At 38.6% G+C, this 15,844-nt stretch overlaps 1 protein-coding gene across 1 annotated transcript; it reads right to left on the reverse strand.

Moving 5' to 3' along the window:
• Nucleotides 1–14: 14 nt before the first annotated feature.
• Nucleotides 15–13,956, reverse strand: kpna4 (karyopherin alpha 4 (importin alpha 3)). Its single transcript, XM_067507846.1, has 17 exons — nt 13,732–13,956; nt 12,226–12,270; nt 11,971–12,060; nt 10,055–10,084; nt 9,807–9,859; nt 8,682–8,777; nt 8,320–8,405; nt 6,609–6,695; nt 6,340–6,509; nt 5,648–5,692; nt 5,380–5,511; nt 5,104–5,232; nt 4,384–4,488; nt 4,230–4,301; nt 2,773–2,935; nt 2,555–2,649; nt 15–2,331 (listed from the first exon to the last, which is right to left on the reverse strand). Exons 1-17 carry the CDS (start codon nt 13,798–13,800, stop codon nt 2,236–2,238), a joined length of 1,563 nt encoding a protein of 520 aa, XP_067363947.1. The 5' UTR covers nt 13,801–13,956; the 3' UTR covers nt 15–2,235.
• Between the last annotated feature and the right edge of the window lie 1,888 nt (nt 13,957–15,844).

Here is a 15,844-nt window from a genome sequence, read left to right on the forward strand (position 1 = left end):
ACGCAGTCTCTCGATTTAGGTTTCACTATTTATTTTCTCGAAGACATCCTATTCTGTAGCCTATCTCCCAAAATGCTTTTTGGGTAAACCACCTTTTCATCTTCCATTTCATAATTTTAGACTTGAAACCACATGTCTGCTAACAAGGAATGCTGCATAACATACCCCTATGTTCAACAGAAGGTTTATGAGCACAAAGTGTAATCATTTTACTACAGTGTTTGAAGTTAACACAAAAAAATGAAAAAGGGTAAGCTTGTACACCTAGCTGGTATAAGAAAAGAAGCATGAGACTAAAGGACTCTGCAAAGTACTAAAAAAAAAAAAAAAGTACAGCAAACTTGTTCATGGGTTTATTTATTATTCAGGAGAACCCACTTCACAACTCGTCTTACGTGGGGACTCCTTTGACTTTTAGAGAAGGAAGGTTAAACCCTTCTTAGTCTAGCTGAGATAAATCAGCAGATTCATTACTGCTGCTCCTGAAATAAAGTCATTATTTTCATAAGTATCACTAAAAAGTATAATTGGATTACTCTAGAAAGACAACAAAGATTGTGGTTGAGTGATGCATATTGTAGAGGTTGTTGGAAGGTCAAAACCTAGGAAACCAACCAACTTCAAGAAATACTTCAGGCCTCACTTTGCAGTACATGTGCAAAACCACACAGATTATTTAGCAAATTGGACACTAGTGAGGAGTAAGGGAAGGGGGACACGTGTAACATTTAAGCACAGTTTTACTTAAAATGAAAATTACACTGTATCCACAGCCTAAGTAAACTAAAATACCCTAAAAATAACTGTGCTTAGTTTAGTACATGCAAAGGTTACGATTCACAATCCTACGTGAAATGGCCATTGTTCATTTCTCCCTTGGTGATAAATCAAAGCTATGGCAACAATACTGCAAAGCAGTGATTTTGCTGTAAATTGAAATTGAAAAAAATTAATTATCACAAGGGGAACAGGTCATTTAGTTGATTATAGTGATGGTGTCAGAATTTCACATTAAGCCCATGTCTGGTGCGTATGTTAGGATTCTGGTGTGAGGGTGGAATACGATCCTCATCAATCACCTTTACAGAAACAAATTAAACTAAAAGCTGAAAATAAAAAATAATATATATATATATCATAAAAATGAACACACTGGAGGCAAAAAGAAAAGCCCAAAAGCCACCAAATGCATCTTATTACAATGCACTGCTGCTCCACACGTGCCAATAGCATTGTCCAGTGTCAATTAATACTAACTTAACAATACAAAACAAAAGAAGAATCCTTGTAATGATTTTTTAATATGCAAAGTTCTTCCTTTCAGTGATTTGAGGATCAGCCTCTTTCAAAAGGCAGAATTTCTTTCCTGAAATCTTTGCTAACCTCATTGTTGCGTTTCTTAATTTTGTTTCTCTTCAAATGTTGTATTTGTATCGTTTCCCAATCTCTGCATGCGTTTTCACTTAGCCTCGCACACTCCCAGTCACGCACGCAGCCAAGCACACACACAACTCATCCGTCCATTCTCTCGCACATGCGACACGCGCAGCCGGACTCCTGGCCTTGCCCACCAGGGGGAGAGGATGGTGCCCCATCGGGGCATCTCGTTGGAGGAGATGAACCTGGCTCCTCAGCACTGAGTCCAGACATTCATACACAATGGGTCCATTCACACGCGTCTGATACCGTGGCCGATTGGGGGAGGGGCACATTGAGGGTGGCGCCCTCTTCTAGTCGGAGGACCGCAGAATTGTGATGGTTCATCTCAGTTCATAATTAAAGTTAGATTCATTTCTGTATTTTTGCTTTAAGATCTTTGTTTCTTATTTTTGGATGTCCTTGGTTTTCCCCGGGCAGACATCAAGTTTTTTACTTATTTTTTGTTGTTGTTGTCATTTGAAGTAGTTTTCCAAAGACGACAGCTCCAATAACACAGAAGTTATGTCGGCATGTCTCTCAACGCATTCGATGTAGATGTTTTGCTTTTTTGCAACATGTAGCCACTCATTCTCACTCGCACCCACTCGCCATCTCAAACTTCATTTGGGCTGGTTCCCCTGGAATGCCAAATGAAATCCACACATTTTTCTCTCAGATAAGATGCAGCCATGGATCCCACGAGCCAAGCACAATGGATCAAATTTCTCACACTCTCGCTCTCTCTCTCCTAATTTTTTTTTATGTTGAACAGAATGCTGCATCGTGAACAAAACTCCAGAATACCCCAGATTTCGTCTAGAACTGGAATCCCTCAGCTGGCACGTTGGCCGAGTTAAAGCCATATGTTCCTCCCTGGATGGCCTCTGGGACCAGGCTGGTGTCTTCATCAATCTGAATGACAATGACATAATGTAACGGAGTGTTAACATGCAGCAGACATGACAGTAGATCAAAAACTATTGGTGTTCATTATACGGGGCCTGTACTAACAGAATGGAAACCCAGTGTCAAAAAAAAAGATCAGAAAACTGATTATCACACCACAGCCTGTTTCTCAGTTTCACAATGTTATGCAGCAAAGTGGCATCAGTGTACACCTGTAACTGCAACTTACGTCATCAGATGAGAAGAACTGATCAATGATTTCATATGCCAATTTGTAGATATCCTCATTTTCATGGTTCTGCAGTTGCTCCACCTTTTCCAAACCTGTGTGAAGAAGAGCAAATTGCAGTGCATTTGAACAGACACAAGCACACACAGAGTTGATGTGGAGTAGTTAAAAGAAACAAACAAACACAATAACACCATGATGGAACTTGGTGAACTTACCTCCACATTCCTCAATGAGGTTAGCAATTGTTTCAGCTTCATCATCAGCCATCTTGAGAATATTGCTGAGGCCATCAAGAACAACCTGCACTACTTGAGCATCCTTCACTGTCAGTAGGTTGCAGAATGGAGGGATCACCTGCTTCTCAATGAGGTGTGCCACCTGCAGACAGCACAGAGACAAGTGTACTGTGTATCAACACTCTCACATGTTAGAGAACAAAAACCATGCAAAATAAATGGATGTTCACTTCCCATTTCACAATTACGAATATTGTTGATGTTTTGTTTTGATATAAAGGTTTTACTCACCAACAAATAATAAATGATTATAGAGGTCGGGCAATTTAAACAAGTCAAAACAATCATGGCTCAGCTTATCATGGAAACTAAACGCTGCCTGAGAATTTTTAATTAGAGATTTTCTTAAGTTAATATTTATCATCACTTGTTCAATATATTCACTGGTTCTGAAAGTGTTTAGGTATAAATACAAATATCAACATACTGTCTGGCACTGTTCCCTCTAAGCTGCACGCGTGTGCAATTGTGCACTGCTGACACTGTCTGCTCGCACAGAAAATCTGCTTGGCGTACCAAAAAAATAAATAAAAAATCCAACCTGATTTGAAAATAAAATAAACACTTAATTTATTCTGTGCTATTTTGCGATGTGATTCAGTAAGGGACTGGGCGCTTCAGCCAATGATGGAATTCACATACGTATTTACTCAGCTAATCAACGTCATTGACAGGCTGTGACAACGTCGGCACCGGTGTTTTAGCAAAGCGGTGTGAAGACAGGGTAATGATACTAATTGCTGCTTATGTTGACCCTTAATGATAATGGCAAAACGAACGGGAAGTTATTTACAGTTTTCACTTATGGATATTGATCATTAAATACTGTCACAAGTTTATGAACAGTAGAAATGCAGATAATTGTGTCATTATGTACTGTATTTTGCAGACAAAGAGTTACAGGACTCCCTCCCAGATTGTCCCTCAGTAGGACAATCTCACCCACACACTGGCTCATACTCATAATACAAGTCAGAGCTTTATAATAAAATTGTGAATTGTTTTTTCAAAATTGGAGTTTATAGTTGGCTTGGTTTGGTTGGCAATTCATGTTTTGCAATAGTTGAAATTAAATATTTATACTTCCAATAGTGTTAACATACCAAACAGGTCATGAATAAAATGTTTTAAATTTTCATTGTGAGTAGGCTAAAGCACTTAAAAAGTATTCTAAAGGAACTGTAAAACGGGTGGGAATTGCTTGTTTTCTAACAATTCCTGTTTCCCTGTTCTACCCACTGCCCTTCCAGCATCTGGTTGACTAAACACCCCCTGGTGCAAGTAGTCAGCAGTGGGGGGCAAGAAAATATGTATTTTTTAAAAAGCACACATGACACATTTTGGTGAGCAAAGGGTGTAATACTATAGATACCTACCTGATCTTTCCTCCCACTTATGGTCAGGTTGCTGATGGCCCAGGCTGCCTCTTTCTGTGTGCCAAAGTCACCCTAGAAATGTATGCATTTAAAGTAAGCAATACATCACTCCTTTGCACTGGATATTGTGTATGAACAGGAGATGTATACCAACCTTGTCAAGCAAATGAATGATCATGGGAACTAGCTTGGCATCAATGACAGCCTGCACCTGCTGCTGGTTGCCTGCTGTGATGTTGGACAGGAACCACACTGCCTCCTACAGAAGAGAAAAGCATTAGTTAGTACTAAGTGTACATGTTTTAACCTAAAAAAACAAGTAATTTTATCTCCAACCAAATAGATGATATTAGCAAAGAAAACCACATACGCAGTTTTATTCCTCTTAATGAGGTCTTGAAACAATTGAGCTTTTGTGTATAAAATGGATCAGAATCCAGAGGTCTACTCTGAGAGTTGGACCTCTGGCAGAGACACAGTGCTCTAGGTGGGGCGAGGGCATCTTTGAGGCTCTAATCATCGTCCAGGTCACAGGAGGCCTCATTTTTCAGGTGACTGGTCTCAGATGCACTCAGATATCAGCAAAGACACATGGTCTCCGTACCCATCGCCACCAACCCATGACATCACACACTCAATCTCATGCACACACCCTCTTCCCCACCCCTCCCAACTAAAACTAGCCACCTGCTGATGACCTCTTCGTTGTCGTCTTCTTTGCAATTCTCTTGTGTTGTGAATTTCTATTACTTATCTGTCCACACAGCATTCACACTTGCACTGAGTCTCTGATTTCATCACTTCCAGACAACTGATGTAGCCGTTGGAAACGATCAGTGTGTGTGTGCGGGAGAAGAGGGAGAGAATTCATCACCTTGTTGATTTTCTCCTTCGGGTGGGTAAGGAGGGCAGGGAAGTGGCTGAGGGCATCACAGTTGAGCACCACCTGAGTCTGTTCATCAGTGCCAGTCACTATGTTCCCAACAGCCCTCAGGGCAGCAGTCTGGACATCAAAGGGAAGTGTGATTGTTTTGATGATGATAACATATTTATTTATATTCACATTCAAATATGTAATATTACTGAAATCAGTTGTTAAGACAATGGGTTTTTTATGTAATCCTAAACTGCAGTTATCTCTGCTCCATACCTGAACTTTGACCTCCTGGTGGCTAAGCAGAGGCACCAGATGAGGGACAATGCCCGAATCAATGACCATTTGGATCTGCTCATTCCCAGCATCCGTCAGGTAGGACAGAGCCCACACGGTGTCTACCAAGATCTGAAAGCAGCAAAAGGCCAAGAGATTCAAATGAACATGTCTCGCTTTATTTTAAACTTCAGTAGACAGTGATGATTTAGCAGTGTATATAACAGAGCAACAGCACCATAGCCTTCTTAAAATTCCAAGTACTCACGCTGACATCAGTGTGGTGGATTAGCACACAGAGAGCTGGCAGAATCTGAGAAAACAATTGAGAAGAGTCAGAGGGTGGAAAAAATTATGGTGGATGAAAACACTATCATCGTCCCTATGTGTGATCCATAAAGGTTTCTTTATAGCTGCATTAACACCTCATCTCACCCTAATTATTTCTGCACCAGACAGCAATGCAACACATTTGCCCACATTTTACTAGTTTGGTAGGTCCCCGGTGAAGTTCTAATTCTCTCTGCCTCTCTCTGTCAAACATAAAACAGTTTAGGCAGATTTGTCCTGGTTACACCATAATATTATAACGTGCTTTTAGGATTTCACTATAAGGGTAAAATTAGAAGACTTTTAGATTGTGGTGGAAACCACAAATGGGAATAAATTATCCAGTAATAAATAAAGGAGTAATAAATTATTATGTAGGATGTAACCCTGGCAGTTTTATAAATAGGATTTTAACTGGAAGTCAGTAATAAAATCAATACAACTAAATAAAGTAAAACAGACTTTTGTCTCCATTTTAATATTTGTAACAAACTATATGGTTCCTCCTTACAGGAAACTCAAAAAATCATTAGGAAATGACACTGCAAAAGGATTGGTTGCTAATACTTAAAACACCCATACTTTTGATAAATGATTAAGCTCTACAGACACTTATTTTCCCATACATACCTCTTGGATCGTCTCCATGGGTGGTGGAGGGTCCTTGTGGCGACAGAGATTGACCATGACCCAGGTGACATTGCGGAGGAAGGTGATGGGAATGGAGGGACTGATGAAAGAGAGCAGAGGCTTGACCACACCCAAGCTGATCACGTAGTCTCTACATTGCGGACCATCACCTGGAGAAGAGAAACATACAGACACACACAGATGCAGGGGATGTCACCTTGGAACTGACTATGTCTAACAAACCCATGTTTACACCAACAGTGACTCACCTATAATGTTGCCCAGGGCCCAGACGGCCTGTTCACACACATTCTGGTGAGGAGAGTGAAGCAGCCTTAGGAACAGTGGTACAGCATCTACACAAAGGAAACAAAGAGGTGTCAAAGTGCATGTGTGTGTAACCGTGCAAGACAATGCAAAAAAAAAAAAAAAAAAGATGAGTGCAAGCAGTAAACCACCAGTTTCGTTTTATGTTTCTTTATTAAAACATAAGGCAATTTCCAAACAATGCCAGATCTTGGAATATTAGTTCATTGCATTTGTTAATTAAAATTTATTGGCATTCTACATATTTGCAAGTAGGGATGTGTGATACTGCCCTTATGTACTTGTAAAACTTCTCATATTGTAGCCAATACAACATCAAATACATCTGTGGTTTAGAGCTCCCAACAACAAAAGTAAGGAGTAAATGCAAGCTCTGCTAAAACGTGAGATCCAGTTACTAACAATCTCATGTTTCTCAAGATTATTTAATATTTTATTGTTTACAACTGACATGGGCAAACAGAGGGAGATCTACTAAACTAAAACTTTATCACAAGCTCACCTTGTTTTACAAAATTAGTTTACCTCCATAGCCTGTGTTGTCTGTGCCTCTCCATCTAGGATCTCACTCCAAATCAGTACTTTATTCATTGTTGTTTTCATTGTTGTTTCTTTTTTTTGTGATTTTCTGCGAACTTCGCTCCGTTTATAAAACCTTAGTACCCGTCATATTTCTTTTGGCAGATTAAAACTTGAGTATTTCTGTCGCGCTGTATTTGGATGTTTGTACACCTTAGAACATTCAGCTGTCTGGTCTGTGTTTATTCCAGACTGGTCAGAGACTAGAAAGCTGTGTCAGTCTGAGGAAACAGTGTTTAAGTGTGAACTGTCCAGTCTTTAAAAGTCTTCAGGTATGTCTTCACTAGTTTTTGGACCAGCACTATCTGCCATGGTCTCATCAGATTAACTGTGCAGAGGATTGATTAGGACTTTACTGCCCAATAAATTATAGTTTAGTACTCATATCAGTACTTAGTATCAGCAAATACTCAAATGTAAGTAAATGGTCTGCACTTATATAGCCCTTTTCTACGTATTGGTACTCTAAAGTGCTGTACACTGCTTTAACCCATTCAGACTCAGATTCACACACTCAGATGGGAGAGCCTACACTTAAAGGGAGCAACTAAGTTGGGATTCAGTGTCTTGCTAGAGGACATCTATGTGACAGGAGGAGGGGGGATCAAACCAACAACTGTTGGATTGGTGGACGACCACTCTACCTCCTGCGTCACAGTCACTTCTTTGCTACTTGTACTCAATCTGAGAAAAAGTGGTATTGGGACATTGGACATGCTCCATAGTTTTTGTAATTTTACGATGCCACTTGCAAAATAAACATCATTTATAAAATGTATGCTTGCTGAATAAAAACTAGTTATCCCATCTCCATCATTCATGTAGATACTTATACCGCACATGATTCTATTAGTCACCTTTCTGAAAAAGTTAAAATCAGACCATCTACTGATTATGTAATGAAAATTTGAATATATTTGTTATCAATTTGGAAATACTGCAACAGCAAATTGTTCGTTAAAGATTGGATAGACAAGAAATTTTCATCAAAATAAAAAGATGCCACAACTAAATCAAGACAAAGAAAACAACCCCCCCTCAAAAAAAGCTATATTTTGATGCATTTGCACTTACTGGACTGGACCACTGCTTGGGTCTGCTCTGAAGTTCCTGATGCTATGTTGGTTAAAGCCCAGGCTGCCTCAAACTGGAGAGATGGGCTATAAAGAGGTGACAATGGAGAAATGTATGAAGGTACCAAACACAAAAAAAGTGAACAGTAAGCGCATGCTTATATATTTATTTATCTATTTAGATCTATCTCTCTCACAATTGAGACAGAGGCTGGCCTAAACCCTGATGGTTTATTTGCATAACTTTGAAGTGTACATAAACTCAACATACCTGGAAAAAGGGCTAACTTGTACTATAATTATCGCAAATGAAAGACACGACTCTTTACTATATGGATACAAACAGAATTACAGTTTGCCTACTTGTCATCTCTGTCCAGGCAGTGGACCAGTATAGGAAGGATCCCAGATTTAATCAGGTCATCTATGGGAGGGTTACGGTCACTGGACAACAATTTCCTACAAAAAAACAAAAGCGAAACCAGTTAGTTAAATAAATCAGACACAAATGATGTAAATCATCTCCTCCACAGTGCATTTATGAAGAAAATCATTACATAACATAAAGTACAATGTGATGTATCTGCATGTGAATAAAAAGCAGCAGACTTTAAAAAGGCCTACAAACAAAGATTAAACCCAAAAAGTCTTGGAATGTACACATGTTTCATGCAACACCTAATTCCACCTCCAGAAGGCTGCAGTAGTGAGCTGCAGCATGTTTTACAGTGTCCATTAATCAGATGGGACTGATTTACTTTGAATCACTCCTGTCTAATCAAGCTGGAAAATATATGCAGCTCCTAAAAGTGCAAAGGAAATATATTTTCTATATTGTAAATATATTGTTTCTCTGTGTTAAGCTGAAAGCCTCTTCGGACAGAATACACAGAATACACTCACAAATACACCTGTGTCATGGGCAGTGAAAGTATGATAGTCATCACATTTTCTTGACAGTAATCTGTAACAATATTTAAACTATTTCACTTGACAAATGTAATATATTTACTGATTGAAAAAAAATACTGGGTTCTGTAGTTTTTAAGGAGAAATGCAAAAATAAAATCTCTAAATATAAGAAGTATTGAAAACCTCATGTCGTGTCATTTGCATCATTTTCACATGTACGTTTATTTTGTTCACACTGCAGCTCGACTACTCTGTTAAGCGCAACAGATTAAGTAGCTGCTTTTCTTCTGAACTCACACTAAAGTCACTATCATATGATCTGGTGGTTGTTACGCTTTGCTTTTACACCACAAACACACTGCACCCACATGTCAATCTGGGCACAACAGCACTTGTTTGTGTAAAAGCACAAACAAACTCTGTTGTGCCCAGACCGACATTAAGAAATGTCAAGTTTATGATACACATGTCATCAAATGGTCATAGACTTTTAATATCCAATTACTGGCCAAACTACTTGTGTAAACTCATGTAGTACTCTGTAAACCCAAAGCATTTAAGGATGTGTCTTCCTACCTGGCAGCTTGCACAGCACTCAGCTGGACACCCTGGTTATCACTGGTGGCATTCTACAACACAACATTTTAAGAAATAAATTTTGGTCCTTTAAGCAGTATGCTGTGAAACAAATGCAAGAAATAAACAAAAAAAAAAAACCAACAACAACAAAAAGAAGATTAGCCTGTTTTCTAATTTAATGCATACATTCTGACAGATAAACTACATTGTTCCCTAGATATGTGATTAAATAAAACAATACTTACTTGTACTATTGCTTCAAGGGAGGTGTTTTGCTGAAATAAACATATTGGAAAGTCATCATTCTATAATAACGCTTTGACACATTTGTGCCTAATGCGAAGAGTTAAACAATGGTCAGTAACAGGTTAAACACATGGTTTGGCAGAAAACAGCTCAATATTGTGAAACACAGCAGTTCCCCCTCCAACGTAAGCCATCCGAATACCCTGAAGAATGCGTACCCTGGCAGCACCAAATGAAACTGAGTAAGCATCTGTTAGCTTTGCATTAAAAATAGTGACTCCTAAAATTGCTTTTGTAATTGAAAAAGCAGGAGGAAAGGGCACCAAAACACCACTGAAAACAGTGAGGGGAGAGGAGGATGAGAAATGCCATCAGGACAAAGCAGTGACTTGCATTCTCTCTAACACAAATTTGATGTTTTGGTGTAATAGTCAGCAGGCTGGACATGCAGGCCAGTATTCAACATGATCACTGGCCAATTGGCAAACTCAATTGATGGCCGTCTACAGGGTGCTCAGAGGCCAGAGTAGCCTGCCTCCGAGTATCACTTTATTTAAATACAGTAATTTCAATATTGCAGCTGATTGCCAGTGTGATTTCAAATAATGATGAACTTAAAACAAAAGTTAAAACAATTTGTGTATTTACAGTCTATGGCTGTGAATTAAACAGACAATGGTGACAATAGATAGAAAAAAATATTTTAAAAACAAGTTAAAGGACCTTGAAGAAACACTTAAAAAAAAGATCCTGAGTCAACATAAGCTTATTAAAAGAATCAACCACAAAATGCTGAAATTTTTTTTAGTTATTTTAGACCAAATGAAAGCAGTCCCACAGTGGTTACTGATTTGAATATTTCAACTAGCACACTCTCAACAAAAGCCTCTTGAATGTGTTAGTGAGTCAGAGAAGTACGTCATTGTTGATATATTGCTAGGCAGCCCATTTCAAGTCAGCCCCCCTAATACCAACAGGCAGTTAGTGAGATTGAATTTCTGAACTCCTGAGAACCCATTTCAATACAGTAATGGCAACAGACCCAGAGACTTCTGATTGATCCATTGTCTGTAGCAAAGTTATTATAAAACATGTAGGTCCCATGTAAGTCAACACTGCATCAAAAAAAAGGGATGACTACTGAGACCTTTACTTTCGAGCTTCAAGCTTCTGGGGTGTCTGAAGCTCAAAAATGTATCTCAATGTGAATGCTCAAACTGCATGTACATACACAATAATTAATCACTTTAATGATTACATAGGTTTTTAGTATGTCACAGCTATTGATCCAAAAAGAGCAGCAGTGGGGGCTCATTTTCTGTCTGATATGTGAATTTCAAATAAGTATTGCAATAAAGGGGGTTATACTAGTTTCAATCCCTGTTTCTTTATACCCACCTTTTTTCACCAGGAAAATTATTTAAAACACAAGCAATAAAATTTAATCATACTTGATTTTCCAACACAAACTTAAAACTCCACGTGTTTACTATGGAGATTACATACTAAGGCAACCTTAATTTCGAGGTGCTTTGTATCTTGTCTGCCAAGGAAGTTAAATTAAATTGGCTCTTATGTCAGGAAAATTCAAGCTGCACAGAAAAAATAGAGTTTGTTCACACTTGCACCTCATCCAACTAACACTGAGCTAGGAGCACGATTCAGGCACCATTGGGTGTGAGCTGGTCCTAAACCTCTGAAGTACTTAACCAGTGAGCAAAACCTGAGGTAAAAAAAATAAACTAGAATATACTATGTGCCATTCCAGCTACTTCAGTGGTACCTTACAAAAACTAGAAACTACTAACCTTAAAACACAAAACCTTGGCCTGATACTCTGGTGGTAGCAGACACCTTCCAAAGGAATACACACACACACACTGACAAACACACACACACAAACACACAACTGTACCGATTTGAAATCTCCGTCGACATCAGAGTCCTCACATATGTCCTCATGGGGCACGTTTCGCCTCTTCAAAAGGTGCTCATCTCTTTTATTCTGTGGTGGTAGAACAGAAATAACACTTCATGCATATTCTCATGGAAACTCAGAGTGATAAGTAAAATTCTTTCAGTACATTATTTCAAAGATAAACTGCAATAAAAAGGAAAGATTTTAATTTGGGTGTTTGGAGTTAATAGCACAAAATAACAATGTAATTACCTTTCTGAGTTCCACCACTACCTCTGTTCTCTGTCTTCTCATAGTCTGTGGGATAGATAGCATAACAAATTTATAAAACAAGGAGCTTTACTCCCAAACTGTGTCATCCATACGTGTAGTACCAAGTAAGACATTATATTTGGACACTATGTGAGATCTGCATCCAATTAATGATCAGAGCTTTAGTAATACATAAAACATAAAATCAGCAAGCCACATGCTGCATATGACAGCACCCAAACACATTGGTTTGAGTCACTATGACTCATCTTAAAATTACAATACCATTTTATTCACCCTAACAAGTCTGCTAATCCCCATAGTCTGTAATATAAAACAATTATACGCTGAAAGAAAACCTTTAACATTATGTCCTGGATGGAGGATGATGTATTGTAGATATTTGAACAATATTAGCTGACTGAGTATATGGGTTACCATATTGTTTATTAGCAAAAGTACTGTTTACCTGCAGATATAATACATTACATAGATGATATACGACTTACGTTATTAACAGGTTGTTAGGCAACAGAATTCAAGTTCGGTGGCCAACATTTCTATAGGAACTACTCGTCAAATAGGATATATGGGTATATCCAGCTCATATGTATCTTAAAGCCAACCCGCCTGAAAACACAAGCACTACTTGCTAATATTAATTTAGCAGTTTGAGCTGATTGTTAATCAACTGCTAGCGTGTGGGTCCACGTTAGCTAGCATGTAGCTTTGATCTCCGTCATGTGAAGGGAGTCGACTAGCTGGTCGTGGTAACCTTGTGTGTAATTATGATAGACGACTGATGAAAAAAAATAACAAAACGCGGAGACTAGTAACTGGCCGAGTGAGGGGCTAACTGGTTACCGCCATTGTTTTTGGTGGTAAAGACGGGGGATGGGTGGAACTGCAGCCACCAACAGCACCAAGCCCAGCCATCGAGCTTAACGTTAGCAAGCTAGCGACTACGCTAGCGTTAGCACGCAATTTAGCTAATGTTAACTGCAGTGTGAAGGTAACGTTAATCTGCCGTCGTATTGGCATTATAAATAAAGCAAAAACCTCCTCAAAAAACAACTTGAAACTTCGTTGCATGTGCTTGCACTTTCAGCAGCTAATACGTCGACCTAAACCTGTCCAAAAGGGTGATGTGTATCTTTAGTTAAGATAGCATGCTCCCCGTGGGCCTGGCAGGAGTTGGTAAGCTAGCAGAGCATATCCAGCGGATGCAACAACACTAGCTTGCTGTCTGAAATGTTTTATAACCAACGCAGTCTCACGGCGCAAAGAAACCCGTAAAAGTCAGACGGAAATCGTTTAGCCAACGCCAGCAATCTAAATCTGTTATTCTGCGAAGGCCCTGGCTAAGACTCTCAGTACAAAGTTCACGATGTTGAAAATTAGAAACGACGTCACAGGGAAGCCAAGACGCAAAGCTGGCCGCGAACAGAGCGGCGGCGAAGCCCAGGAAAAGAAGAGACTCTCGACACCAATATGCATAACTTTTACCTCCAAATCACGGCCCTTATTCTTGAAATTCTTCAGTCGCTGGTTGTCTAGTTTCTCGTTGTCGGCCATGTTAGCAGTTCTGGTTGCGTTAAGTACAGCTAAACCCTTGGATTTAGATGTGAGCTACCCTTTCTAGTTCCCTTTTCTCAGCCTTCGTTAGCGGACTATTTTTTGCTGCTCTGTCCGCGGTGCATACTGGGAATGCCGGTGGTGGAGGGCAGCCTCGCTCTGGCGTAGAGGAAGGGTGGGGAAACCCCCTGTGCTCTCATTGGTGGCACTGTTAGCATCTATCTGCAGGGCGCGCCACATAACTACAGTACATACAAACTTTGATTTGATCATGACTATACGTTTTTTTTTACATTATAATGGCACCTGTTTGTGTTTGTAACATTTATTCTGCCCATATAAAAAAAAAATCCTTACATCTTAATATATAATAGAACAACAGCAGCAGAAACTATAGTCTGCAAATCACAAAATTTCACCTAAAACAATCTCCATAGAAAAATTAATATTAGACTCTATGAAGGTATGTTTATTGAGGTGATAGTGGGTGCAATCAATAATCTAGCAACTGAGTTAAATCTATTGATTTACTTGATGAGTATTGTTATTGGTAAAATGTATTGTTGCTTCTGTACATTGCACGTTTGTCATATGTCTACAGTTTGTACATATGTATAGAATCATCCTAATCAAATACATATTTATTTTATTTTATTTTATTTGCATCCATATTTAAATAAAACTGCCAAACATATTTGGAAAACTACATATTTAAAAGAAAAGAGAAGAAAAACTCATAATAATCATAATAATGTCACATGATAACAGTTTATTTTTAACACATTGATCTAAACGCAGTAAACCTTTAATAATACCTGCCATCTTTATCTGCCTCTCATGATATCTTAGGTAAAACTTACAAATTTTGGTTTTATGAAAGGGAAATCGAACATGTGTACCTGTCTCACCTATTACAAAAATTAACTTAAACAAAATTGGGAGAGAAATTTAGAGACATTGCCAGACAACAATGTCTGATAAACATTGTATACTATAAATCTTGTATACTAGTTTTCCAAAGTGAGGAACAGAGGGATCCTTAGAGTCTGAAAACTTTGGGACAGAGTCTAAATTTGAATACATATTCAGGGTGTAAACAGAGTTGATGTTTGAAGCACTGGGATTTTTGCTGACAAACCTCAAGCATGCTCATGATAGACAGTCATTAACACATTTCAGCGAAACATGCATTTATGTACACACAATACGATGCCGAAATCATGTTGCTGAAATTATGTTGGCCATAATTTATTACAAATTAAAAGATCTGTGTGCCTAGTTGAGATCTGGTATTTTACCACTAACATTTACAAATATACTGCACAAATACTAGGCTACTTCAGCTTTAAGTCAAATTCATTCTCGCTACAGAAGGAGTTACAAAAGGAGCTCTACAATTACTTTACTGTAGCCTGCACAAGGGCCCTTGTGGGCCTGGCATGTGTCTTGTCATTTCAGGAAACTCTGTGTCATGATAGTGAACATGTGCTAGTTGGTGATTGGCTCACTGGTAGGAAGGAATCTTGACCCAAAGACTTCGCCATCTCTTTCAAATGCACACCAACAATAAAATAACTACCCCACTAACGTGTTTCTTAAGATGTCTCACATTTTGTAACCTGAAAATGCATTCTGACTCATTATATTTATTGCAGATGATACGTAATTGTATTCCAAATGCGATTGCTTACATTAGGGTTAAAATGAAAATCATCAAACTACAACATATGAACAAAAAAGAAGGACCAGTAGTCCCAAACTGGAGAACTGGGTGGTCCCAAGTAGGCTCTGAAATCCTGATTGCTTTGAAAACCTTAACTAAACTAGAAAAAGGATTTCCAAAAGAAAACGCTCCGTGAATGCTTTGGCACTGAAAGGATTTTCCAAGGAAAACTGGAAAAAGCTGAACTGTTTTTGCTGAAATAGCTGAAAGAAAATGTTGCTTCCTTATATACTGGTTAATCAAACATCAAAGCCAGTTAGCCTTAAAAACTTCAGAGGCAATTATGTGATGTCATCAAGTTTTGATGACTCAGTTTCTGAA

The sequence above is a fragment of the Channa argus genome, chromosome 6, assembly GCF_033026475.1.
Source record: "Channa argus isolate prfri chromosome 6, Channa argus male v1.0, whole genome shotgun sequence".
Taxonomy (NCBI): Eukaryota; Metazoa; Chordata; class Actinopteri; order Anabantiformes; family Channidae; genus Channa; species Channa argus.